Source organism: Camelus ferus, chromosome 4 (assembly GCF_009834535.1).
Source record: "Camelus ferus isolate YT-003-E chromosome 4, BCGSAC_Cfer_1.0, whole genome shotgun sequence".
Classification (NCBI taxonomy): domain Eukaryota; kingdom Metazoa; phylum Chordata; class Mammalia; order Artiodactyla; family Camelidae; genus Camelus; species Camelus ferus.
The window spans coordinates 45,048,101-45,076,047 of record NC_045699.1 but is presented as its reverse complement, the minus strand read 5'-3'; the positions used below and the strand labels follow the sequence as shown (position 1 = coordinate 45,076,047).

Here is a 27,947-nt window from a genome sequence, read left to right as displayed (position 1 = left end):
CTGCCCACAGAGCCAGTTCTTCAATGAGAAGCACTTGCCAAGATGTGAAAGGCAAAATCAGACAGAAGCCAGATTTTCGCTCCTCCGGCAGTGTCAAACTTTAGGCTTAGACAGATGTGACGTTTTGCAGTATCCTCTAAGTATTTTCCTGAAAATCTTGGGCCTCAGGATGAGAGGAAGCTGTGATCATCCCTACTGGTTTCCTGAGTTCCTTCAAATTCCTATGTATGAAAGCTAGTGACAAAACAGGTGGCCTTCCTTGACCTCTGTTTGTCCAGACTTTCCAATGATTTTTGTAAGAACCTAGTGCCCTTTATTAAATCCCTTCCTACTTAAAATACCTTGAGCAGTTTCTGTTTGTGACCGTATCCTAACTGATAACATGCATACACCCCAGTGGTGGAGCACAGGGTAGTGTTTGTCAGTCTAATGAGGGAAGAAGAGGAAGAATGTGCTAGCAGCCAAATCAAGAGCAACCACATTTCCCCAGGAAAAATAGTGGGAGGCAAGTTTAGGTGGGTGGAATGAGGTGAGACTATGGAAGGCGACCATTCTGACCTGATGTACTGAGGAAGAGGGAAGTCAAGTGAATATGATGGCAAGGGTCACATTTTAGGGCAACCAGTGGTGGTTCATATGGGACAGATTAGGGCATTGGCAACAGAAAGGAGACAGTGACAGCAAAGGTGCCCTAGAATGGGAGAGATTTGGGTGCCTCTGAGAGATCTGTTGAAAAAAGAAATGGGATATATTGGTATATTGCCTTTAAGGACTTCACAATAGCTGCCATTTATGAAGTTACAATTAATTATACATCAGATAATCCACTAAGTTTTTTACTTAGGTATAATCCTGCAAGGCAGAAATCATCTCTTTTTCAATGGAGAAAACCAAGGGTCGGGAGTATTAACTGATATGCTCAAGGTCAATCAGCCAGAGACCAGAGCCAGGACTGGAACTCATTTCTGTTGCCCTTCAAGTCCTGCATTCATTCCACCAAGCTACACCACCTTCCCTCTAACACTGACCCTTGTAACAGTACAAAGAGCCAACCTTGATCCTCACCCGGCAAGAGGCAGTGGAAGACAACCAAAAGAGCAAAGCCTTTGTCCCTCTGACATGAAGCTCTAAGAAGACTACAATCATGAGGAAGAAATCCGACAAATCCAAACTGACAGATATTCTGCGAAACAACTGGCCTGGTCTCTTAAAACCTGCCAATGTTATAAAAGACAAAACATAAAGACTGGAATGCCATGCCCTAGATGAAAAGAGACTAAAGAAATGTGACAACTAAATACAATGAACGATCCTGGATTGGATGCTGAATTAAAAAAAAATGCTATAAAGGACATTTGATAAACAAATTGGTAAAGTAAACCAGATATCAAATAGTAATGTATCAATGTTAAACTTCCCACGTGAGATCATTTTATTGTGATTTTGTGGAAGAATGCCCTTGTTCTTTGGAGATGAGCTGAAATATTGAGGAGTAAAACATCACAGTGCTTTCAAGTCATTCTCAAATGGATTACAAAATTGATAGATAGGTAGGTAAATAGGTACAAGTGAAAAATGTCGCTCACCATCTGGTTCTACAAGAAGAATGACGTCACTCGCCACTGCAGTTGCTGACTTTTAAAACACTCTGAAAGGAGTTCAGGACAGAGATCAGGAATGAGGCACTCTGTGTTCTGGGAAAACTGGCAGAACAGGTCTTCAGATAGTTAGATATTTTCAGGAGAAATTCTTATGAACCCAATGTCTTGTATTTTCTCATACTTAGGAAAGCACTAAACTCATCAACGGAGAGATCCTCTCCCTGACTAGCAGCAAGCTTCTGCAGAGATGTGTGCTTGATTGTACCAACCCCCTTCACCAAAGTCACATGTATACCAACCTCCCCGCACACCTCTTCGGAGCAGTCCCTCAGAGCTGTCCCAAAGGCTGCCTCGGGGCTAAAATCCTCAGTAAGTCCCCAAATAAAACTGAACTCACAGCTCTCCTGTTGTGCGTTTTGGTTTTGTTTTGTTTTGTTTTGTTTTCAGTTGACAGAAGGTAGAGTGCCGATGTGGCAAGCCCTCAACAATTACAGGGTCTGTGGGGTTGGTTGTACTATTCCTGCAGTTTTTCTGTAGTTTGAAATTTTTCAAAATAAAAAGTTGGAACATTTTTAAATGCTCCCATCCCACCCTACCTCCGCAAAACAAAACAAAACAACAACAACAAAAAAAACCACACACACAAAACAAACAAACAAACAAAAAACAAGAAAAGAGGAGGCCTTTAAGTTGAGTATAGCTGAGTCCACCGCTGGCAAGCTGTGTGACCTGGGGACCCTCACGGCCTCAGCTCGGAGATGGCGGTGTTGGCATCCTTCTGTGGGATGACAAAGCCTGGAACACAGTGGCCAGTAGTGTTCCCTTGTGTTCTGTGTCTACATTTGTTCACCTCCCTTCCTCCTGCCTAATCCCCACTTCTTCTCAGAATCTATTGCACTGGCCACTGAGGGGGCTTTGCTCAGGATAAGTCAAAACAATCACGTACCCTGCAGAATGCACAGTTGAGGTGACTTGATGCCCTGCAGGGACACTTACTGCTGGAGTGGCAGGCTGGCTGACCCTCTGAACATTAGGTCATGGGGACAAAAGTCAGAAATGCCTCCACCTGCCACTTGCTGGCTCACGCCAGGATCGGTGCTCAGAGACTAGCCAGAGCTTCTCGAAGTGGGACAGTTGGCCCATCCGAGCAGAATCAGTTGTGGTTCACATAAAATGCAGATTCCTGGGCCCCCCTAGGCTCTGAGTCGGCTTCTCTGCCATGGTGTTGGCAGTGTACGTTCTAACATGGTGTTGGCAGTGTACATTCTAACACTGTTTTCTAGAGATGCTCTCAGAGTTTAAGCGCCCCTGACCCACACCTTGGCCCTGGTGGATATTCTACGATGTAGCAAAATTGGTCCATTGGAGAAGTGGATTCCTATGGTTAGAGCCTAATTATAACACTAAAAGGTTATACCCACCACAAAAATGTCCACAAATGAGAACAAACAGAAGTATGAATCAAGTGTACGTAAAGATAAAAGTGGGAGACTTAGAAAAGCACTGTTTCTCTCTCTTTGCCAGCTCCAGACTCAAAGTATGTGAATGAAATGGCTGCCCCAGCTTTGGGAGGGGAGCCGGTGGTCTAGAGCCCCTGAATCCATCACTGTCTGCTCTGCAGGACTTAAGGGAACAGAATGGGCTGCAAGGCCTGGGCAGCAGAAGCCCCTCCACTCACCGTGACTCTGGAAAGCTGCAAAAACCAACAGTTCTCCCCCCGGACCGGTGCAGTAAGCGGTGATCCTATAGCGTCTTATAAACCCCAAGAGCTCCAGAAATTCCAATGAGGAAAGGCTCACTTAGATTCTGCTTCAGATCTTATAGGACCTCTCCTACTGGCCTTATAGGACTCTCTCTGGGGATGGTCATTCTGTGGGATGGCACTTGGGTGAAAGAAGCTGACAATGGTCACCTGGCTTCCCTGTGGCCCCGTGAGGGCTTGTTCTTGTTCGTGGACATTTGATTTGGGAGGTGCTGGGCTCCTCTCTCTTCCAGCCAGAAGATCAGATCATTTGGCTGGGAAAGTTCCCCTCTGGTCCTGAGAATCTTCTATTCCAAACCGGCTCTGGGCAGGCATTTATTCACAGGGTTGGAGTTATTTTGGGAGATTCAACATCCTGCACTCAGCCCCAGGGAGGGGAAGAGAAGGACAGACAATCGGGCAGTCTCCACCTCCACTCCACCCCCAAACTGAGACAGAAGACAGACTGCCCTCTGCAACTTTAACTCTTTCCTGGCCCTGGTAAAGATTAGTGCGTCCCCCTTAGGAAAGCCTCCAAAGGCAGCATGGTAACCATTTTCGTTCAAGAAAAAATAAAATATAGCTGGAGAAAATAATGCATGGAAAGTGATTTTTTAAAATTGTCTTTAAATACTACAGCCAAAGTGAGATGATGGAAATGCATCAGAACATATGTGTGTGTGTGTGTGTGTGTGTGTGTGTGTGTGTGTGTGTGTGTGTGTGTGTGTGTGTGTTTCAACACTGAAGAAATAAATCACTTTCCCAACTGTAGGGCTTAAAGTAATATTGCACCTTTTCAGGAATTCCGAAGTTTATTTTGGAGATGAGGAAAATCAGATTAAAGGTTTCAGATTTATTGTTTGACACACTAGCGCACACAAAGTTGTTCACATGAAAACCCAGGTAAGTGTAATCTTGGAGGTTTCAACGTTTGCTGCCTTTATGCCTTCTTTTTCAGTTGTTCCCTACGGCATGCAAAACCTCCGTGGGTGAGCTGGGCCTTGCACAGGAGAGGTGCTTGGTGGAAGGAATGGAGAAAGGCAGGCAGCAGGGAGGAGAGTCTGCAATGATTCTACAAGGATGACAAGCGCCCTTTTACATGTGGAATGTCTGTGGTCCTCAGTGCTGTGGTTTATTAAGGCCCAATATGATAACTCATACTTAAGAACCCTGCTTTGTTGGATCTCTATTGGATTCAATTCCACACACAGTCACTCAGGGCCTAGCGTTTGGCAGGCACTGAGCGAATCCTGGGGGTGGACAGAAATGAATCACGCACAGCCCCTGCTACTTGCCTTCCAGATGTCTCCCAAGGACAGGAGAGTCACACATCCGGGGCACCTGGCATCCCCCAAACCTGTCAACCTGGGGCTGTGAGACCTTCATAGATGGAAACCTGATGTGCTAGTGGGCTTGTATTTTAGTCTTCTGAGGCTGTAGAAAAACGCTGCTCTGTTCTTGAGTATCACTTGCTTCTTAACACAAAGCAAGCAAAACAGAACAAGCACAGTTTTCCTTCTCCACCTCCTCCAGTCGGTCAGCTCTGGCCCGCTGGGTACAAAAGCAGTGCCTGACTCAGACTAACCAGCTCTGGAGATATCCGTGTTTCTCATTGCCCCCAGCCTCCTTGGGACCTGGGCTGACCTCCTGCCCCTCTGACCCTGTCTGGTTCCTTTCTGTCACACTTCCTTGTCCCTTTGGCTTCAAGCCCCTTCTGTTGGGCCTTCAGGCTGACTGATCCAGAATGTTATGCCCTCAGACCCCTCTGGCTTTCTTGGGCTAAACTGTCATGCTGCCAGGTGACAACGGTAGCCCTTAAGACCGTCATCAGACCAAAGTCTGAAACTGAAAGTCACTGCCCTCGGTGGGTTTACAAACCCCATAATTTAGCTGCAATTACCAATAGACAGGCACTTTGACCATTTCAATGCATCACTGCAAAGCAATTCAACTGATTCACTTTCCTAGCACTTACTTGCTGATTAGGTGCCCTACTGTCATCAAAGGAACTTTCAAACTGGCTCTAAAACTTTAGCTACAGCAGAGTTACCTGGAGGGCTTGCTGGGCCTAGGTTTCGATTCTGAAGTTCTGCAAGGCAGAAGGCCTATTTGCATTTCTAACAGGTTCTCAGATGAGGCTGATGCTCTGGTCCAGGTACCTTACTTTAAGAACTTCTGCTCTAGTCCAGTAGTTTTTAAACTTGACTGCACATTGGACTCACCCGGGGAGTTAAAATAATATAGGCAAATACCTGAATCTACCCCTAGAATCCTGATTTAATTGGTCTGGAATACAGACTGGTCACTATGTGTTGTATAAGCTCCTTAGGTGATTCTCATGTTCAGCCAGTGTTGAGAACATATGCTCTTGTCCAATTCATCAGCAGAGGCTGGGCTAGGGGTGGGGAGCCCCCTTTATTCCCCATGGGGACACTTGCGTGAGATCACCAGATAAAACATAGGATACCCAGTTAAGTTTGAATTCTAAATAAAAAACAAAGAGTATTTTACTATAAGCATATCCCAAATATTGCATGGATGTCCATTTTTGTTATTGTTTTGTTTTTTCTAAATCTGGCAACCCTACTCTTAGACCCTTCCATGACACAGAATGAGAAACAATGATCTGCCAGCTCCCATTATATAAATAGTAACACCAAGGCCCCAGAGGTCATATAGGAAGTCAGAAGAGAGCCAGGATAAGAACTCAGGAGTCTTGACCTCTGTCCAGAACTCTTTCCTTTCCATCACACCTAACTGTGCTGAAGACACTTGTGCCCTTCTCTTGTTAGGGGGTTATTGTCAGTCACCTGGAGGTGACTTCAAAGGGGTCAGAATGATTTATGCCCTCTCTGCTCCCAACCCAGTCCTCACCTCCACCTCCCTTCTGCTGCTGCAGGTATCACAGACACTGTCCTGGGATCTGGCCCCTCTCAGGGCCATATCGTTAATGGCCACCTCAGGGAGGAAGTGGGCTGGAAATGGTACCGGCCAGATACAGCTGTGACAGAGAGCCCATAATTGGGTAACACAAGGACAAGAGGGATTTGGCACCGGCAAACTACAGGCAAAGCATGTTGGGAGAGGCCCACTTAATTCACAGAGACACTTGGAATTAGTTGTAAATTCTCTGGGAAGAGATCAAGGCAGCGGCATAAACAGCTCAATTAAACTGTCACCTCAATGCTCAATGCGCGGTAATGGTCAAAACACAGCCTTTAATCTAGATATAGAGGATTACCTTCTGACCAGTAATGAGATTCCTAAGATTAGTTGTACCTGAGGTGGAGGGAAAAATAGAGCTGGCTCAGCGACACCGCGGACAGCCTTGCATGTCAGCACGACTGGGACTTGTGTGGAAGAGGGCTACCTGGACGCCACAACCTTCCTGGAGCCCCCTCTGGAAGCTGGGAAGACAGGGATGAATCTCATTCTGCTTCCTCCATGGAAGAGATCCTCCTAGGAACAGAACCCAGGAGCACATCTGTTTCAAAAATTCAGCAAGTCTGACCCACTCCCAGCTCTAGACCAAAGCGAATAGCCACTTGCACCAGGTCCAGCACCACTCTCCCCTCCATGATCAACCACGCACGCTCACTTATTTGTCCCACAGACATTTATTGCCTGCCCACTAGGTGTCAGGCACTGTTCTGGACACTTAAGATATGCAGTGAACAAAGAGCTTATTCTTTGTCTTGCTCACTGTGGGGCAAGACAAAGAATAAACAAGAAAAATAAGTAAAATATGCTGTGTGTGAAATAGGAATGAGTGATACTCAGAAAAATAAATCAGGAACAAAGGTATGAAGTATTGAGTAGGGACAACAATTCTAGATATGGTGGCCAGGGGTAGCCTCATTGAGCAGGTATCATTTAAAGAAAGACCTGAAGAAGGTGAGTCATGGGAATGCCTGAGGGGAAGCATTCCAGACAGAAGAGATGTAGTGCAAAAGCCCAAGGTAAGAGAGGGTTCAAGGAACAGCGAAGAGGCTGCCTAGCTGGAGCAGGAGAGAAGACAGTATAAGACAAGGTCAGGAATTCAAGGGGGCTGGGTCATGTAAGGCTTTAGGGGCCACTGTAAGGATTTTGGCATTTACTATTAGGGAAATGGAAATTTAAGGAGGGATTTGAGAAGAGGAGGAGCATAATCAGATCCATTTTAAATAGGATCACCGGCTGTGTGTTGAGAGGGAAGCCAGGAAACGGGTAAGAGACACCTGAAATGACAAAGGCAAAAGAAGGAGTGTAGGACCCGGGTGGAAGCAGTGGAGGTGGTGAGCCTTGGTAGTGTTCTGCATATTCCTCGCTGAAGGACTGGATGGAGAAGGAATAAAAAAGGTATCAAGGATGAATGAGGGTTTTGCTTCCAATCTTCGCTAAGCATTGATGACCCAAATCTGTGCTTCCAGCCCAGACTCCAGTCCTGGGGCCTGATACACAGCAGGGGACTGACATTAATATCTGATGGACTGAACTGAAAAAGTAGATGAATCTGTTGGATTGGTGGCACTGCTTTTCCAGGCCATGGCATAGCCTACTTCCAGATAGTAGAAAGAAGTGCAGAGAAAGAGCCGCCATGTCCCCACCTGGGTCTAAAGTGAGAAGTAGAGATGGGGCAGAAAGAGAAAAAGGACCACACCTGACCCTTCCAATAGGATAATCAAGAACAAGTAAGGGGGATATAAAAGGGAAAAAAAAATGCCAAGAATGGTGGGCATAGTGTTGGGTTTGTGATATCAAAGAGACTTGGTGCCAATCCCAGCTGCGCCTCTTGACTGAATCACTTCCCTTCACTGGTTCCAGTTTTCTATCTTGGAATGGGGTGGCTGGTTTTCTGAAAAGAGTCTGTCCAGCTCTAACCATCTAGTGCTCCAATCCTTTTCTTACAAGTCCCTGTCTCTTCTAGCCGTTTGACACACTGCTCCTTAGGGAACTTTTCTATTTCCTTTCAGAATGATTATTTCTGACTGAGTCTTGTAAGGTGTGTCCCTACTAGTTCCCAAAGGAAAACACTTGCATGTTTTCCTTTTGCCTGCTTGAAATAAATACTACCTTAGGCTAGTTACTCCATATATAAACTGGGAATAACACTAGATTGTAGGGATACTGAGTAGGATTAATTATATACAGAACGTGTAGGGGTTGAGCTGATACACAAGTTTTTGGCATAATACTATAGCATTACAATAATTTTGGCTTGCAAATTATACCCTAGCAGAGGTATCACATGAAAAAGTTGGTCTGACCCCATGGCCTGCTGAAAGTGAAATGGAAAAAACAAGTTGTGAAATATAACTTACCTTTCTCAACTTTTGAAAAAGCAGAGATAACTCTTCTATGTGCAACCCACATGCAGGGAACAAGTTTCTAGATCCCGGAGAAGAATTTTTTGCCCAGGGTGGCCTGGCCTGTTGCCAGGATCTGGCTGTGTTCCTCCTTCCTGAACCTAAAAAGCAGAGCTGGGAAGGGAGGAAGCAGGAGAGGATTTGTGGTTGGTTGAAAGGTGAGGCTTGCAATGAAGATGTCCTTGCCTTTCAGGTTTTCTATTTGTGCCTCCCTCATTTGTGGGATAATTAAGTGCTTATACAGTAGAGGAATTATTTAATGGGTAATTTGAGATATTTAAGTCTAGGGATACCCAAAATAAACATCTTAGCCCAGGTCAACTTCTGGGTCCTCCTACTATCTTCCAGACACACACCACACACACATGCACACACACATGCGCATACCCCATATCCTAGAATATTTCTTGTAAAATGCTAAATAAGTAGATCTCAGGCAGTGAAGGGGCTGTATAGTTGGTGATGATGTCTGTGACTATGGGGGTCATATAGTAGGTCTGTAAAATTTAACTAACTCATAGAGCATGGCAGTCCTGTCTGCCTAGAGGGAAAGAGCAAATAGCTTGATCCTGAAGGACAATTTGCAGTCAATTCTACTGCATCACTGTGTGTGGCTGAGTGGACAGAGCACAGGCTTCAGAGTAAGACATAAGTTGGAGTCCTGGCTCTGCCACTTACCCACTGTGGCCTCAGGCAGAGGAAGAGGCCACAGCTTTCAGGCCTTCCCTGCTCAAGAGCCTCGGACTGAGAGTTTGATCTCAACCTTCAGTCCTGGCCAAAAGAGCCACCGGCCTTTCTCCCTGCCCTAACAGGTTCCACTTTTCCTCCAAAGCCCATCTATAATATACAAGTTGCAAGTGAAGATAATTAATGATTTTGGCTATTGTCCTAATAAATCAGCACTCTCTGAAAATGTCTCAGATCTCAGTTCTTACACCTGAGGGAAAGTTATATTCTGAGACTTGACCAGCCACATGCAGAGGAGCCCTGGTTCCAGTGTCTAGGCAGAGAGCATGCCACCTCCCAGGAAAAGCTTCGTTTTGCAAACTGTGCACCTCACTTGGCCTGTTTCCTCATTTTTGGTTAATAATCAGAGGATGATCTTAAATTGCAAAGTAGAGACTAGTGGAAATGACATGATTTTTGGTGCTTCCAGACCGGGCAACTGGCATCCAGGCCCACCTGGGTGACCATCCTCTGAGCCTCAGTTTCTCCATCTGTAAAATGAGGGCCCCGGGTTAAATGCAGTTTTGCCAGCTCCTACAATCCTAGGCATTAAACATTCGTCCCCGCAGCCCCTCTCCGCCAGGTTGGCAGTGAACAGGGTTAAAACCACGACTTCCTCAGAGGTGAAAAGGTGCGCAAACATTCCGACCTCCCCTTAGCTTGCCAATCCGATTGGTGCCTGGCCGGGCCCCTGCCGCCTATCCCGGTCGCGTCCGTCATCTGGATTGCTAAAACGCTCATTTGCATAAAGATTCCTCCGAAGATCTGGCACACGGGGTTGAACTGGAGTCTTCGTCCCTTTAAGAAAAGGAGAGGCACCCTGTCCCTAATGGGTCTCGGCACTGCATTTTCTCCTCGCGGATCACGGAGTACACTAAAAACGTCCCATGTCCCCAACAGTAGGGATCTCTTAGTGGCACACTGAGCGGGTCCCAAGGGAGGGTTTGGCCTCCGCACGCGGCAGGCTCAGGCTGGCAACCTCTCGCCCTAGGAGGCGGCGGGCTGCATGCAAGGCGGGCCCGGCTGCAACGCGGGACCCCGGCGCCCTGAGGCGCGACCCGGGGGCTGGCGCCGAGGCGGCCGCGGGAGGCTGCGCGTGCTGAAGTGGAGAGGTACTCCCGCCCAGGACCCGGGCGCAAGACGGGCGGGGCCAGGGCCGAGGTCTGGCATCGGTGCTCTTGGGGGTGGGCGGGGCGGGGCCTGAGGGGGCGGACTGGGGGCGGGGCGCGCGCGAGCCCGGGGAGGGCGGGGCCGCGGCGAGGGGCGGGCTCTGGTGGCCCGAGTGTCACACACGCGGCGGTTCAGGAGGCGGCGGTTCAGGAGGCGGCGGCGGCGGCAGCGGCAGGCGCCGCTGGGACGGGCACGGGCCCGCGGGCTCGAGCGGGCGCCGGCTGCCTTCCTCCGTTGCTCGCTCGCTCTCCCGTCCGCTTATTCGCCCGCCGCGGGTCCAGGCTCGCCTCAGAGCTCTGAAAGGAAGAAGGGGGGCTGGGGACGCCGACAAGTTCCCGCAGCAGCCGCGGATCCCGGCCAAGGCGGAGGTTACGGTTCCGACGGGGAAGAAGCGCGCTCCGAGGGGAGCGCACGACTAGAGCGTCCGAGGCGGGGGGCGCCAGGGCCTTTCGCTCTCTGTGGGGCCGTGGCCGGGATCCCATGAGACGCGCCCGAGAGGGGCGCGAGATCCGAAGCCGAGGCGGCGCGCGGCGGAGGCGGAGGGCGGTGCTGCAGCTGCCGGAGCCCGGGAGCGGCCGGCAGGAGGCGGCGGAGAGAACTTGAACTTGGCGTCGGGAGCGGGCGCCCCGGACGCCCCTCTCCGGGGCTGGGGCGCCGAGGGACCTGGGAGACAGCTCTGCCCCCCGAATGGCCGCGGCGGCGGACCAGGCTCCCGCGCCGCGGCCCTAGGCGGCCTCTCGCCATGGCCAAGTGGCTGAACAAGTACTTCAGCTTGGGCAACAGCAAGACCAAGAGTCCTCCGCAGCCACCGCGGCCCGACTATCGCGAGCAGCGGCGCCGGGGCGAGCGGCCCTCGCAGCACCCCCAGGCCGTGCCGCAGGCCCCCGCGGCCGCCTCGGCGTCCTGCGGTACGGCAGCCGCCTCCTGCTTCTCAGCATCGTCGGGATCGCTGCCCGACGACAGCGGCAGCACGAGCGACCTCATCCGCGCCTACCGCGCACAGAAGGAGCGCGACTTTGAGGACCCCTACAACGGGCCCGGCTCGTCGCTGCGCAAACTGCGCGCCATGTGCCGTCTGGACTACTGCGGCGGCGGGGAGCCGGGCGGGGGCCAGCGCGCCTTCTCGGCCTCCTCCGCTTCGGGCGCCGCGGGCTGCTGCTGTGCCTCCTCCGGCGCGGGCGCCGCCGCGTCCTCGTCCTCGTCCTCTGGCTCCCCGCACCTTTACCGCAGCAGCAGCGAGCGGCGGCCCGCCACGCCGGCTGAGGTGCGCTACATCTCCCCCAAGCACCGCCTGATTAAGGTGGAGAGCGCTGCGGGCGGTGCAGGAGATCCCCCGGGGGGCGCCTGCTCCGGCGGCCGCACCTGGAGCCCGACGGCCTGCGGAGGCAAGAAACTGCTCAACAAGTGTGGCGCCTCGGCTGCGGAGGAGAGCAGTGCCGGCAAGAAGGACAAGGTAAGGCGCCCCTCCGCCTCACCCGAGTTTCCAGAGCCATTGTGCTCACGGGGAAACTGAGGCACCGCTCTGGTTCCGAGTCCCTACAACCACTTCGGGCTAGCACCCTGGAGTCAGGGCTCAAACACTACTTCCCAATTCTGCCTCCTTGCACACGCTCCCCCCGACACTCCCCCCGGCCCCCGGCCCCGATCGTCGGCCTCCTGACACAGTCTCTTTCGCTGCTGCTCTTAAGACGTCCTCTCTCTCAGCCCACAGCCAGGTGTCCGCTTCGAAAGTAGCCTGACGGGAGCGACCCTCCCAGCCTTGCCGCCAAAATAGGCAGCTAGCCCTTCAGCCCCCGAGGAGAAAAATCAGAGAATCAGAGCTGTCACGGACTTAAAAGAGTGTTTACTCTTGTCCACCCCGTCTCCCCCCATCGACGATTCTATAGATGGGAAACTGAGAGGTCCAGAGCTGGGAATGGACTCGCCGGATATTACACACTCTTGGTGGCAGATCTGGACTGGCTGTCTCTGAACGGCTGTATGTAAATTCTTCTAAGCGCCCTGCTCCACCCCCTGCGCCAGGTTTCCAGATGGGGCGGCCTTTTGTACTGGAGCTTCACCGGGAACCACACGCGTGCTTTTCCGGTTGAAATGTGCTGGCCTCCAAGAACGCTCCACTTCGACCTGTTAGTTCCTCTAGCGGCGCAGGAGAGGGGTCCCCCTACCTGGGCCAGCTGGAAGGAGAACCACCCCTCCAATCTTCACCTTACTTCTTGACCTTACCCCGACCCCATACTGTCCCAGGGATGAGGGGGACTATTTTGTGCAACCCCCCTCCCTGAGAAATCAGACCATCTTGATCTCCCACCTTTGAAGCAGGATAATTACAGCCAGACTGGGCCCTCTCCTTCCCTTTCGCACTCCTGTGACACCCTCCCTTCTCCCATAAAATAATACTTGTTTTGTCTACTTCTGGTGGAAGGCAGTATTTTGATTACATCTGAGGCCTGGTGCCCTGTGATGGCTACCAGGCTACTGTCCCTCTTGTTCTCCCTCAAACCCCACCTTTTCCCAAAGGTAAACTTTTGTCCAGGTGTGGACTAGGGGAGGCTGATAAAGAATCTGAGTTTCTTTTAGGACTGGATGTCCAGATAGGAGTGAGACAGGCTCTTACCTGCCAGCTGGTGCTTGGAAAGGGATTTTTTTGTTTTGTTTTCCAGATAGGAGGAGTAAGGGGATGCCCCTCTTAATTTTTCTGCCTGACTTCCTCTCCTCAAGATCCCAGGTCTCCAGAGTATCCCCTCCCTGCTGGGTCTGCTGAATGCAGCATGGGCAGTCTGAGGATTCCACCTTCCACCTCCCCCTGGGGCCAGTTTGGGGACACATCTCAGAAGCATGGATTCTGGGCTTCCTAAGGACCCATGATGTCACCACCTAAATGATAGGGTGCTGGGAGCCTGGTGGCTACCCAGGTGCTGCCTTAAGGGCAGAGGAGATTTCTCTGGGAGCCCCTAGGATCACAGGGTTGTGGTCAATCTGTGAGGGAAAGAGCAGAGAGGCTGTATGGCCCAGGCTTGGCTAGGTGCTGGCCTGGGAAAACCTCAGGTCCCTGGAGACAGAATGTGTGAGGACGGCCCAGCCTAGCTCCCTGGAGAGATTCACTGGACTCCCTGCCTCCCACCTGTTACTCCATGGCCACCTCCCAGGCAGGCAAATCTCCTTTCTCTCTCCCTGCTTGTGGTTCTGTCTGCTCACTAAAGTCTTCCTTTATGGCTTTCAAACTTTAGTAAACATTTTCCCTAATTATAATTAAGACTATTTCAGATACTGAGGAATGATAATTTTTATAACTGTGATGTCCAGCGTGTTGAAGACTTGGCTCCGTTCTGCCAAGTATTTCTTACAGGTCTTCTCTGCTCTCCCCTGCTGGGTACTGGAGCAGGGTTCCTCAATGAATAGTGTGGCCCAAGCAGAAGTGTGCACCAGTGCTGTGATGGGATGGCTTACCGGGAGGTGGTCACGGAGGGCCACTATTGTGGTTGGCTGTGGAAGAGAGCCTGGTGCTTTGTGGAACTGCAGGAAGGCCCTGTGGCCGGATTTAAGAGGTTAGAGTTGGGCAGGACCCCAGAGGAGCAGGAGGGCCTGGGTCAGGGGGCACCTTACCTTGTAAGCTAAGCACAGTAAGAGCATTTAGTTGCTAAATGATGTGAGCAGATTTGGTTTTTTAAAAAAAGATCTCGGGACTGCATTTCACCTACTAGGTTGTGACTTCGAGCCCTTTGATATTTTAAGAAGTTGTTGCAATACAGACTCGATACTCAGGTCCTTGGAGTCAATACCTCCAAGGCATTTCAGCTACCAGGCGTTTTTTTCTAACAAGCAGGAGGGAAAGCTGCCAGAGAGGGTCATACTATGCATTGCTTCTCAAACCAGCACCTGGAGGGCTGGTTAAACCACAGATTGCAGGACCCATCCCGCACAGAGCCTGAGTCACCACACGTGGTGTGGGGCCTGAGAATGTGCATTTCTAACAGATCTCCAGGTGATCTTTTGCCACTGATCCTGGGACCACACTTTGAGAACACTCATGCAACAGTGGCTTTTTAACCCTCTCTCTGAGTTTTCGGCCAGAGCTGATTTGGAATGCAGAGACTACGTCATTTCTGCCCTCCTTGTAGGGCTGCCTCCTAATCTGGGCCAACACTCACCCCATACCCGCCCCATTCCTGTCCAGGCAGCCAAGAAGCAGCCTGGTTTTCACATTATTTCCAGCCAGACAGCTTTCAGAAGGCCAGGCACATTGCAGATCCAGCCCTGAACACCCTAGAGCCCGCCTTCTGCCCCTCACCCATGGATCCAGGAAAACCCACTTCTAACCCACTTAATCTCAGGTCCAGCTTCTTTTTATCAATTGCTAGGGGATAGGACAAGAACCTGTAGGGCTGTTGAATGCCCCCTGTGTGTCGGGCTGTGTTTTTGACGTCGGTCTGTGTTGAGAGTTGCTGTGGCGTGGAGTAGGAGCTGTTGGTCCACCAATCCTCCTTTCAGGACCTCTGCTGCCAGCCCTACCCTCTCCTGCCTCCTTCAGTACCTGGGCTTCCCTCTGTCGCACACTTAGGCAAACTCCTATTCTCCCAGGTGAGTCCCAGGGCATACACACTCCTGGTCACAATTTGCTGCTTCTGGCCAGCCTCCGGTTTTTCCCTTTTAGAATCAAATGCTGGAGGGACTGTGTTTTCAATTTAAGCAACTTTTACCCAGCACTTATTTTGTGCTCAGAGATCTCTCTGTACAAGGGTGACCTAGGAGGGGAGAGAATAAAGGCTGCAGAAGACTGGGCAATAATCTCTGGCCTGAGCCTCTGGAGGAGACCAACATACATTGTCTTTCCATCATTTGTCTCCCAGTGTTTTTGTCTTGGGTAATTTACTGAGGTCTTCACCTAGGAGGCAGCTTTGAGCTGGATTTAGAGATGGAAGTAGAATTTCAGCTCAGGGGAAGGGCTGACTGCAGCCTGCAGGAGTACTGACGTCCCAGTGTTGTGAGTGTACGCGTGTATGTGAGTGTGTGTGTATATGTATGTGTGTGGGCACGTGTGTGTATGTACATGTGTATACAAAACCTCAACCGGAGTGTGTTCTTGAAAATCAGAGCTTTCTTGCAGTGGGCCTCACTTGGGGAATGAGAGATGACAGTGTGAGATAGGTGGGGGCCTGAGTTTAGACCTCACAGGGGAGTCCTTGAAGACTGTTGAGCCAGGAAAGGGACACTCAGAACCATGGTTGAGGAGCATCCCAGGCTGTAAAGAACTGCTGCAATCTGGGGGAGATGGGGCTGGAGTTAGGGGGCAATTGCAATATAATCCAGGTAAGAGACAGTGAGGGCCTGAGCTCCTGGGAAGAGACAACAGAACTTCAGTAGGTAGAAATATTATTCCTTCAGGTTGTCTTTATAAAAAAATAATGATGACAAAAGAGGACAGTAACTTGGTAGGTCTCCTTTTGTGCAGCCAAACAGGTCTCATCCCGTTATATTTTCTGCTGAAGTCTTGTTTCTTTTATCATAATTAAGTAAATGTTGTTTCCACTGCAACTGAGAAAGTCAAGATGCACCATGACATCAGTTTCCCAAGTTTTAAATACATGCTAATGTGTACCAACACTTTATATTTTGTCAGCATCCACAGTTGAGTTAAATAACATGTTTCCCAAGGAATAAATAATATCATGTCTAACCTATTTAAAAAAAAAAAACAAAACACTCAGCAGACAGTCTCTGAGCAGCCTGCTAGGCAGGGGAAATTTAGAGAGAATAAGTTGTGGCCAGCTTTCCAAGAGGGAAGCGTCTCAGATTTGCAGTTGAACACCAGCTTCTCAACATCTAGTCTGGGAGACTGAGACAGTTAATAAGACAGTGTCGCATCCTGAGGCATGCCAGGACAGAGGTGTGTGCAGAGGGCTGGGAGGGCCTCAGCTCTGTCTGCAAAGTCAAGGAGGGCTTTCAGGTTGAGGTGACATTTGAGCTTTTTCCGTTTAGAAGCTTGTATCAAGAGAATGGTTGGAAGCCCTGAAGGGTGGGAGCAGCAGGGATTGCAGAGGGAGGTTGGAGCCACAAAAGGAAGAGAGTGTCTCATGTGCCTTTTTGGGGAGTTGTGACTTGTCTTTTTGGTCTTTTTCACATCAGCTCATTGATGTGTAGCTTGACTGAAGCTAGGGCCAAGCATGAGCTGTCAGTCATTTCCATTTGGTTAACAACTGTGGTCTCCATCCAGTTCTTAGAAAGTAATTAGCTGAAAAGGTAAGAGCCAAGCTTGGTAGCTGTGGTTTGGCTTGGGACACTTTCTCCTTTGAAGTTCTGTCCCATGAAAGTAGTGAGAGAAATGCTGCTTATCAAATCCAGTTTTTCCCATCGATTCCCCAGAAGAGGAATATATTCTTCAGGCTTCAGGCTAATCACTTCATTGGTCATTTAATCCTCACAGTCACCTTAGAAGAGGGTTACACACTGTATCAGTTAGCTATTGCTGCATAACAAATCACCCCAAACTCAGTGATTTTAAACCAGGGATTAGCAAACTTTTCTTAAAGGGCCAGATAGTAAATATTTTTAGGCTTGCAGGCCAGACAGCCTCCATCACAACTATTAAGCTCTGCCATTACAGCTTGAAAGCAGCCATATACAATATATAAAGGTGTTCCAATAAAACTTTATTTACAAAAACAGGTTGCTGGCTTGTGGTCTGTAGTTTCCAACCCCTGCTTTAAATGATAAACCTTCATTATTGTCCATGGACCCACATGTCAACTGAGTAGTTTTTCTGGCCTCAACTGGGTTCACTCAGGCATCTACTGTCAGTGTAGAGTGGGTGTGCAGCCCTGCCAGTCCTAGCTGGGCTCTCTTATGTGTTTGGAGGCACCTGGTTTAGGATGGCCATAGCTGTGTCAGTTTGGCTCTGTCTCATCTTCCAGTGGGCTAGCATTGTTCATATGAGGGTGGCAGGGCTCCAAGAAAGTAGAGAAGCCCATATAGTTTCTTGAGGTTAGAAACTGCTACACTGTCCCTTCTGTGGCATTCTGTTCACCAAAGCAAGTCACGAGGCCAGCCAGGATTCAGTGAGAAAGGAGGAGCTGCAAAGTCCCGTGGCAGAGGGCAGGGATATAGGCAGGCCATTAATTGGGGCTTTCAGTGCCATCCCTCTACCATGGGTAGTCTTATCCCCATTTTACAGATAAACCAAGGCTTAGAGGTTACGACTTGCCTAATATCACATAGCTACCAAGTGTCAGAGCTAGGATCACACCGATGCCATCTAAATTCAAAGCCTTTATGCTTTTCATCAATTTGTTCCACTCTTTTGGACGATTTAGATGGCAATAGTAAGGCTCTGACATTGACTGAAATGTATGTTGTGTGTCTCCCCCTCCCCTTCACTTACAGTTCCTCTTCTTGCACTCTTCTGCCCTAATTCCTCTCTCTTTCAGTCTGGGCTTTGGTGGTCCCCAAAGGGGCCCCAGAACTGGCTTTTCTCTCTCCCTCCCCTATCTGCCTCTGAGATCCATAAATGAGATGTTAATGCAGCCCTTGAGTTATTACATAGAGAAATTCTGCACACAGAGTTGGCGCTTCCCAAGGGATAGCTGCACAGAATGTGTCTCTTGTAGCTGCCATGTCTTCTCATTCTGACACCAAGAGTTCCCTCCCTCCAAGGATTGGCCAGGCTGTGTGTACTCTTTTACAAACAAAACAAAACAAAACAAAACAAAACAAAACAAAATAAAACAGTGGTACTTTGGCCCTCGTCAACAAGAAACCTAAGTTTCCTGGAAGGAGATCAAGTGACCATCTTCTAATCTGACAATCTCAGAACATAACTGATTTCCCCAGACTTAACCCTCAAGACCTGACCTCGTCCTCTCCCCACCCTGAAAGCATTTCTGCCCCATAAAAGAGGCATTAAAAGGCAAATCTGAAACAGGTGTGGCTTCCTCTGGTCATTTAACCGAAGCTGAACTTGCCTATGGTCAAGCGCTCCCCTGTGCAGCTCCATTTGGCATTGACTTTCACATCTTATGCTGAAAGAGCCGAGGGGTAGTGTCCTATGGGGAAGGGATAGATCAGGCTGGGCCCTAGAAAATAAATTGGAATTTGTGGCTTCGAAGCAGAGATCTGGGTTGCAGGCTGGCTGATGGCCTAATCTCCGCCTGCTTTCTGAGGGGAGTGTTCCTGCAGGATGGAGATGGTCTGCAGTGGTCTCTGCCACCCTGACTTTGTAACTTCTGTTTGGCTTATGTTGACTGAGGAATTGCCACATGTGGGCCACTGTCAGGAGCTGTGTGGTACAAGGATGAACCACGGGGTGGGTAGTGCTTGCCTGTAAGGAGCTTATCTTCTGGTGAGGACACAGGAACCAAGGTTAGAACACAGCTCTGCATGACAGAATTTATCTATAATCAAAGTGGTTTGGGTGAGCTGAGAGCCATCCTGGCAAAGAAGCTGTTCTGGGCAGAGCCTTGATTCCATGGGGCTACAGGAGAAGCAGGGTCAGGAGGAGATTCATTTTAACTGAGGAAAGTGGGGAAGGCTTCTCAGAGGAGGAGGCATTTGAGTAAGAAAGAGTAGTCAATTGAAGGGGTTTTCCACAATAGCAGTCCTAGCCAGCACTTTCATTGCACATACTCTGAGCCAGGCACTGTTCTTTGTACTCTATATGCATTAACGCATTTACTCCTCACCAGAGTCCTTTGAGGTGGATGCCACTGTCATTCCCATTTTACATATGAGAACACTGAGGCAGAAAGGTTAAGTTACTTGTCTAAGGTCACCCCTTCAGTGAGTGGCAGAGATGAGATTTGAAGCTGGATCCAGGGTCTTTGTTTTTAACCACTGGCCATACCACCTCAGGCTGTACAATCTCGAATGTTCTCTGCCTTATTTGTGGCTAGACTTAAATTCTTTATAAAAATCCCATCTGTTAGCATTGTAGGAGCTACTGATTCCTACATTTAGGTAAGCATTCCACAGCTTAAAGGACACTTTCACACCTATAATTAATTTGATTCTCAAAGTCACTCTGTGAGGAAGGTGCTGTCACCCCCATTTTATAGATGGAAAAACTGAGGGTCCAGGAAGTGGAGCCTGCCCTGCCTCCCAGAGGTACTGATTGAGCCAGTGGCCAGGCTGTTGACCTTGTTCTGAGCGCAGTGCTCTTTGTGCTGTGGTGGTCTGGAGGTGGCTTGGCCAAAGCTCCAGTCCACAGGAAGGGTGACAGCCTGATTGATTTCCGGTTCTTTCCATGTTTTGATTCTGAAACACTTTACTGAGACCATTAAGGAGCATCGACTGAGGACCTTGCTTCCACAATGGAATTTTCCTTCTCTTCCTGTTTGGTATTTTCCAGTAATATTTCTATTAATGTTTCACTTTCAGAGGCACTGGCTTCCTGAGAGTTTGCTCTTTCTCAACTGCTGAGCCAGGAGGAATTGAATTTTCCTCTAAATCATTCAGTTCCTTTCCATTTTCTCTAAGGGGAGCTCTCTCTGGATTTCCCATTATGCTGTAGAGGAAGGATCTTGGAGGTGGGTCCAAAGGATGGAGAATTAGTCAGGGCCCTGGGGAATGACTCAGGCCTCGTGTTTTCCAAGCAGAACTTAAGAGTAATGGTCAGAAAGGGGCTTCCCGAGGCTGATGAGGGGAGAAGTGACTTGACAGGTGGGTTGGGGTGGTGGGGAGGTGGATACCACTGGCCAGACCCCGAGTCCTCAGCTGGACCAAGAGAGCCCATACCAAGTCCTTTCTCCTCATTCATTCATTCAATAGGTATTGTTGAGAGCCTGCTACATGCTGGGTATTGTTCTATTTAGATACTGGGGATACAGCCGTGAAAAAAACAAAAATTCATGCTCCTCTGAGTTTGCTGTCTCATGAGAGGAGTCAAGCAAATATAGTATGTTGGGTAGAGAGTGCGGAGGAAAGTAAAAGCAGAATGAGGAGGCTAGGGTGGGCCTGAGTTTGGGCTGGGGTGCCATTTCAGACAGGTGCTTGGAGAGGGCTTGCTGAAGGGTGTGCTGGTGTGATTCACATGGCTTTCGGAGAGAAGTGCATTCCAGGCGGAGGGAACAGTCAGGGCAAAAGTCCAAGGCAGGAGCATGCCTGGCTGCTTCAGGGAGATCAGCATGACTGAGTGGAGCAGGTGGGGAGGAAGTGGGGAGAGGAGGTCCAGAGGTGGGACAGGGGAGGCCTGGGAGGCACTGAAAGGGTCTCTCGCTTTAACTTTGGGTGAGATGGGAAGTCAGTCAGTGGAAGTTCTGAGCAGGGGAATGACATGATCTGACTTGGGTTTTGAAAGGATCGCTCTGGCTGCCTAGTGGAGAATAGGTTGGAGGGGCCCAGCCAGGAGGCCAGCTTGGGGAACATACACCCACTGGAACTCGAGCACTAGCCATAGGTGATGAGAAGAGATGGGACTCAGGACATCCTGAAGGCAGAGCTGCAGGATTTCCTGACAGATGAAATATGAGATGTGAAGAGGGGTGGAGAGTCAAGAATGACTCCAGATTTTAGCCTGAGCAGCTGGGAGGGTGAATTGCCATTAGCTGAGATGAGGAGGACCCCGGAGGTATAGTCACAACTCAGCCAGTGGAGTTGCCCCAGCAGCTGAGTCCTGGGGCTAAGAGCAAGACACACTCTGCCCTCCAGGGCAGTGAGCTTCCTGAGAACTCAGAGAAGAGAAGGCATGGGCCGCCTCTGTCTGAGGCTAGGGAAAACCACCAGGAAGAGGAGGCCGACAGGTCCAAAGAGAGGTGCAGATGGGCATCCTAGACAGAAGGAATTCAGTCCACAGTGATTGAGATCAGAATGGGAGCCCTTCTGAGTGCAAGCAGGTGTGGCCTGAGCCTGGGGATTCCTTGGTATAAGTACAGGTGATCAAGGAACGAGGCAGGGGGTTGGGTGTGAAGGGCTACCTGCCACTGGTCTAAAATTGCCCCAATTCTCTAAATTCAAGTACCCACTTGAGCCAGTAACCTGGGCAGGATGGATATGAGCCTGGAGCCTGCCTGTTTTGCTAAGCAGAGCATTTCACTGCGGAGCACTTGTGATTGTTGGGGAAGTTCTCCCTTATCAGGGGGCCCACCAGTACGCGGGCTACGAGGAGGAGGCAGAAAGAACGAGGAATGGAACTTCCCCGGTTTCTCCAGCTAAATTCTAAAAATGAAAATGACCAGAAAGTTCTTCACAGTGAAGCATCACTGTTTTGTGGGACATGCACTCCCAGAAAGCCAGACAGCTTCATAATCCTCCTGGTGCATTCCAAAGGCACACATGTGATTTGGGGCCCTCGTGGCATTTGAGGAATGGTGCAGCCCCTACCTGCCTTCCTGTGTGGGGCAGTTGCAAGTTGGCTGTGTTCTGAGCAAGCTTGGATTTTTTAGTATATTTCAGTGTTCATCTCTGGGGTAACTTTTTCTTCACCTTTTAACAAAACTAAGGTAAGATTGGTATGGAAAATGCAGGTAAGCAAAACTAAAATAGAGATCAACTCTAATTCTCCAATTGAAAGAAACCACTGAATATTTCACTCTTTTTCCATTCAGCCCCTTTTCAATGCATATATATATATATACACACATATATATATACACACACACACACACATTTTTCCCTCCACAAACATTAAGTAATATTGTGTGTATCTATTTATGTTCTTTTTCGCTGAAAGGCTTGGAAGGATGTCTACATTGTCTTAAACATTCAACAACAGTAATTTAATGTCTGCCTAGAATTCTGGTTGCCTACTTAGGCTCTCCATTATTAGGCTCTCTATTATTAGTTTTCACAAATTTAACAGAGTGTAATGAACATCTTTGTAACTTAATTCTTTGCACAAATAAATCTAATTATTTCCCTGGGATTGATTCCCAGAATTGTTGGGTAAGAAAGGTAAAAATTTTGATACATGCTTTCATATTGTATTCTAGAAAGACCTTACAAGTTTGTGCCTGTTTAAGGCAGTTTAGTTTAATCTGCAATTTCTTGGGTAAACAGTGCATATGTGCATTGACCACTTGTGTCTCTTTTTCAAACTTGTATACTTCTATCTTCTCTCATCCTTTCTGCCACAGGGTTATCTTTTTACTGATTCGTGAGGGCTTTTGTGGATTAAGGATGGCAGCCCCTTGCCTGCCATTTGGGTTGCAGGATATTTTTTACAAGTTTGTAGTTTGCCTTTCGGCTCTGTAGCTGGTGATTGTTTTTGTTGTTTATACTGAATTGTTTTCTGTTGCTGAATCGGTCTTGATGTTCTTCATGATTTCTTGAGTGTGCTGCTTAGAAGAGTCTTCCGTACTCCAATGTATTTTTTTCTAATCCTTTGGTTCGTTCGTTCCTTCCTTCCTTCCTTCCCTCCTTCCTTTCTTCCTTCCTTCCTTCCTTTTCGTTTTTAACATTGACATCTTAGTTTGGAGTTTGATTTCAGGGTATGAGGTAGGGTTTTAATTTTATTTTTATGAATGACCAGTCTGTGTCTGGACATCCTCTTCTCTCTTGCTCTGTGATCTGTCTGTATTTCTCCACGTGCCTTTGTAGACTTCAATATTTTGACTCCGTCTCACCCTGACTGCATTTAGGTCTCAATTGCTATTATGATAATAATGATTTCACCTTGTCTTTATAAAATGACACCTTCTGTCTTCAGATACCCATGCGCTTATTACACATTCAATTCCTGACACCTGAGGGAAGTAGTTGGGTGTTAGCACTACATCTTTGGATGCTAGACCTGACACTGTGGGTGAGATGAGGCCAGGAAAACTTCGGCTCACCTCTGATGTAGTCGGCTTCCCTCTCCAGGACCAGGGGACCAACTGTCTAAGTATTTTGGGGGCAGCCATTTACTGTCTGTCCTGCTTTTGTGGCCTTATCTGGGAGTATCTGTTTCAGCTTTGACACGGTGACTTTTGTGGAGAAAGGGATGCAACATTCAGTCCTCCATGCATCAAACACTTTTTAGACACCTACCATGTTACAGCAGTGGGCTGAGTCCTGCGGACAGTCAGCAATAAGTAAGCCCCAGCGCTCTAACCCAGAGCCCAGGAGGCAATGTTGGAAAGGCCCAGGAATATCTCTACTGCAAGGCAGAGGGAGTTAAGTGCCAGGCCAGAGAGGCAGGTGAATGACCCTGAGTAGCGAGGAGCACTGGAGCCTGCGGTGGGCAGTAGTGGAGCAGGCTGTGGGTGGCAGAGCTCAGACTTGAAGAATGGGTAAGACTTGAAATTCTTGTGTCATGTGGGAACTACATTATTTTGGTCATTTATACTTTTTTAACACCTACAGAGTCCAATGCAAGTGACATGAATTCAGAGTTCTCCCCCTGCCCCCCAACCTTTTCCGGCCCCCTCAACCCAGGTGTCCTGTGTCTTCAATCAGTGAGAGTCCCTTCCTGAATCTCTGTCGCATGTTCTTCTTTTCCCGGCTCAGGCCAGTGTCAGGATAATCCATTCTGCAGTGTCTGCTATGGGGTTTGTGACATTAATGAATTAGTGTTGACGGAACAGATTAAGCCCAGGAGTGTTCATGGGGAACAAGTCAAGGGGGGAAAAAATGCAGATTTTGAACAAAAAAATGCAGATTTTTGAACACTTCTGTGAACATTTCTGTGGTTCTAAGAGTGTCTCCCTAATTCACTATACTGTGTGTCATACCACGTCAATGTGCCCTACCTAGACCAGCCCCAGCAGCAAATTGGAATCACCAGGAGAGCATTTTTCAAAATTTGTTGTTGCCTGGGCTTAACCTCAGACTGGTTACAGCATGGTTCCTGGGGCTCGTGCCTGGGCATCAGTAGTTTTAGAAGGTCCCCAGATGATTTTGATATGCAGCCAAGGTGGAAAGTTGCTGCTCTGGACCTTAGCTTGGGGTTCCAGGGGAGCCTGGGGATCACCCAGTCCAACCCTCCTGCACCCATGCCTGAAAACTTCCAGTGACGACATAACCACGTACTCCTCTACACAGCGGGGCTTTCAAGTTTTTCTCTACTGTTCCCTCCAATTTAGTACAGGTTTGTTGAGTGCCTGTGCTTACAGGAGCTGTGCTGGCTGACCTCTTTCTCTCTGTAGGTGATCTTATTTTAGTTGGACTCTTTGAGGTCAAGCAGAACCAGTCTAACCTTACTTCTTCCACTTGACGACCCTCAGATGTGTGATGGTATCTTCAAAGGCAGAGGGAAGCTGCAGGCTGTATCATTTCCCCACAGAGCCGGATTCCCAGCCAGGACACCAACTGCTAAGGGCAAGTACCCTTCACAGCATCCCAAGTGTGGAGGACGTTGGTGGACCCCCAGTCTGGGAGCTTCCAGGACAGGAAGTGGCAGGCTGGGGCAGGTTCTGAGTCGGTGGGCTGAGCTTGGCACTGAAGAGTTAGCTGTGCCAAAGCGTGACCAGATGGGGAGCACCGAGGGATTCCCAGGTGGATTTCAGGGGTATCAGACCAAAGAGAGCAGAAGAGCAGCAGTCAGGAGTAGATTCCAGGGGAGCTGATGGGATCTTGCCACCAGGACCTCAGCGCTGAGCAGGTAGCAAGTGGAGCAGAAGCTGCCCTGCTGAGAGAAGCCAGGTATTCTTAGTCCTGGGTCTTTGCCCTTTGTGGGGGTAGCCAGCACGGCAGCACACCATAGCTGCCCAGAGCTGTTGATCCAAACACAGCAAGACCCTAATGGTTTCCCCTGTGGTGGTGTGAAATGAGCACCAGCTTTGGGGTCAGAAGTCTGGGCTCAAATCCTGGCCCTGGTGCTTGGAAGCTTAGTAACTTGGTACAAGTGATTAGGTTCTCGGGGCCCGGAATGCCCCATCAACCCTAACACGGGCGTAACAATGAGACGGTGTTTCCTGACCGCTCACTCTGTGCCTCACACCAATGTAACACTTTCCATGTGTGATCCTCACAGCTGGTCTCTGAGGTGGTCCTGTTAGAAGCTCTCTTTTACAGATGATGAAACATTCTGACGTGAGGTTCAGGGGCAGTACATAGGGTCATTGTGAGGATTTAGTTGTATATTTTGGCAAAATTATAAACGCATACTAACCATAACTAGTTTTCAAGGCGAATGTCATATTACTCTTTAAATATCAGTACTATAAAAAAATGTACACTACTTGTTTCCTCTATTGCTTACTTATTGTGAGGATTTAATTATTTGTTTAAATGGCTAAGTGCAATGCCTGGCGCGTAGGAAGAGCTTTATGAATTCTTTTGGCCACAGTCTATCTTGGGCCTCAGCCCAGCCTCAAACTCTGGGGTTCCTATAGCCACAGTCAAGCCAGTGGGATTTCCATTCCTGGCCTGGTGAGGTTGTCTTCAAAAACTGGCTTTGTCCTTATCTTGACGGTCAGTTTGTAGCTGACCCATGATTCCCTGCAGTGGGAGAGTAGAAGTGAAAACTCCACCTGGATGACCACTCTGTTCTAAATGCTTTATGACTGTTAACTCACAACACACCATAGGATATAAGTTCTGTTAAGAGTCCCATTTTACAGATGGAGAAACTGAGGCAGACAGAGGTGTGGTTTGTTTTTTTTTTAGTGTGTTGTCATAGGTGACACAGCTAGTGTAGGCAGAGCTGCAGATGGGAGTGTAGAGCCCAGACAGTTAGTTTGGTTTCTGTCTGCCCTTAACGTCTGTCTACATAGCTATAGGGAACAGTGACAGAGGACTGTTCCATTTCATCTGGTGGTCTTAAAACCACAAGGCTAGAGCCATTTAAAAACCACAGCTCTCTACTGTTGATAAAGCATCTGGTTTGTACCAGGCACTGTCCTTGTGTCTTCTCAGGATAATACTACCAAAGGAACATCAGGAAGGCTTCATGGAGGAGGTGGCACAGGAGCTGGGCCTTCATGGATTTGGATATTTAGAGACTGGTGGTTGTGAGGAGGTGACTCTGGGAGGGGGCCTTGTGAATTGTCCAAAGTGTGAGAAGACACAAGAGAAAAGATACAAGAGGGAGAGATGAGGCCAGGTGTTGGAAGGCCTGAAGGGCCAGGCCACAGAGTTTGTCTTTCCTCTGTGGGTAATGAAAGGTGGTGGAGCAAGAGTGACAGGGTCCGATCTGTGCTTTAGGGAGACCTACCTGTCTCTATCTTAAGAGGATGGGTTAGAGAGGGTGGGGGAAGGGAGGCCTAAGCTGACCCTGAAAGTGTGGAGCCCAGTTAGGAGGACACCAAATGCTTTAGGCGGAGGCAATGAGACTGACCCCATTCTTCATCCTTAAGCCATGAAATTCTATGACTGACTGTTCAGGCAGCTCTCAGATGACACTGGTCAATGGAGGGAAATTGACCGAGCACGCGTCGGGGATAGATTTCTCTGGATCACCGTTGTCAGTAACTGAGATGCCCTCTGTGGAGTTTGTAAGTTTCCCAGTCCAGCCTAGCATTTGTCCACATTCTGTCAGAGTCAGAGGCTCGTGTACCAGGGGTTACAGGCCTGAGACAGGAATAGACGCCCGTCTCCACCCAAGGTCTTTCTGGAGAATTGGGCGGGAGGAGGCCTTGTCTGAACCAGGCGGCACCTCAGCTGCTTGTTTCTGCAGAAACATGGAGCAGGAAAGGGCAGAGCCACCCAGCAGCACCTCCGTGAGGGAAGCTGTGCGGGGTGCAGGGTGAAAGAGATGGGGGAGTGGGCCGGGTTTGTTCTGGGGGCCACAGAGCTAGTCACCTGACCTTGAGACCAATGTTCAGCTCTCCCATCTGATGGCAGCATCTCTGGGAGTTGGAGGTGTTCTGGGATGTCTGGGCAAATGATGGTCGATAGAAGGAGCCACGGAAAGGCTGCTGGTGGTGCAGTTGGAGCCTTCAGAAGGGAGCCTGGGGCTCTGGCTGCCACTGGGATGCTGACCTTTAGAGGACGTCCTCCACCGGAGAAGCTCTGAGCAGCAGTAAGTGCTCGTGAACCTTTGGGTCCCCAGGGGCGGGAAGAAACATTAGCCTTGTTGAAGGCGTTTGCTGGGCTCAATTGAAGGGCCCCCTGAGGATCCCTGGCCAATTCCTCCATTCACTGCTGAATCAGAAGCCCCTCTGGTCAGCAGAGGACGCTGCCCAATTCCAGAAGAGGTGCTTTGTAAATAAGGATCTAGGACTAACATGCCATCAGGCCAGCTCAGGGGCCTCTTGCCACAGGCTTGGGGCACACACTTGGGGAATTCAGCTGTCATCCAGCTCCTGCTTGCTGAGCTTCTGTGGGGCTCGGGATCCATCTGAAAGCCATCTGCGGTGTGACTGTGAAGTGACAGGATGATGGGAATCAGTGTCATCACCTGCAAGTCACCCACAGGACAGCCAAGAACATTGTCAAGACCCGGATCACACACGCAGGCCTCGGGCCCAACGTCAGTGTGCAGACCCCCAACCCAGGCAAGTGGCTGGGGTCTTGCCT

The 27,947-nt window shown here is 49.3% G+C and overlaps 1 protein-coding gene across 1 annotated transcript in view; it reads left to right on the top strand.

Moving 5' to 3' along the window:
* Positions 1 to 10,756: 10,756 nt before the first annotated feature.
* Positions 10,757 to 27,947, top strand: part of SHB (SH2 domain containing adaptor protein B) — a 125,945-nt gene continuing 108,754 nt past the window's right edge. The window contains exon 1 of the mRNA XM_006187784.3: positions 10,757 to 12,036. Coding sequence (XP_006187846.3) covers positions 11,326 to 12,036 — 711 coding nt within the window. The 5' untranslated portion in view covers positions 10,757 to 11,325. The remainder of the gene's footprint in view (positions 12,037 to 27,947) is intronic.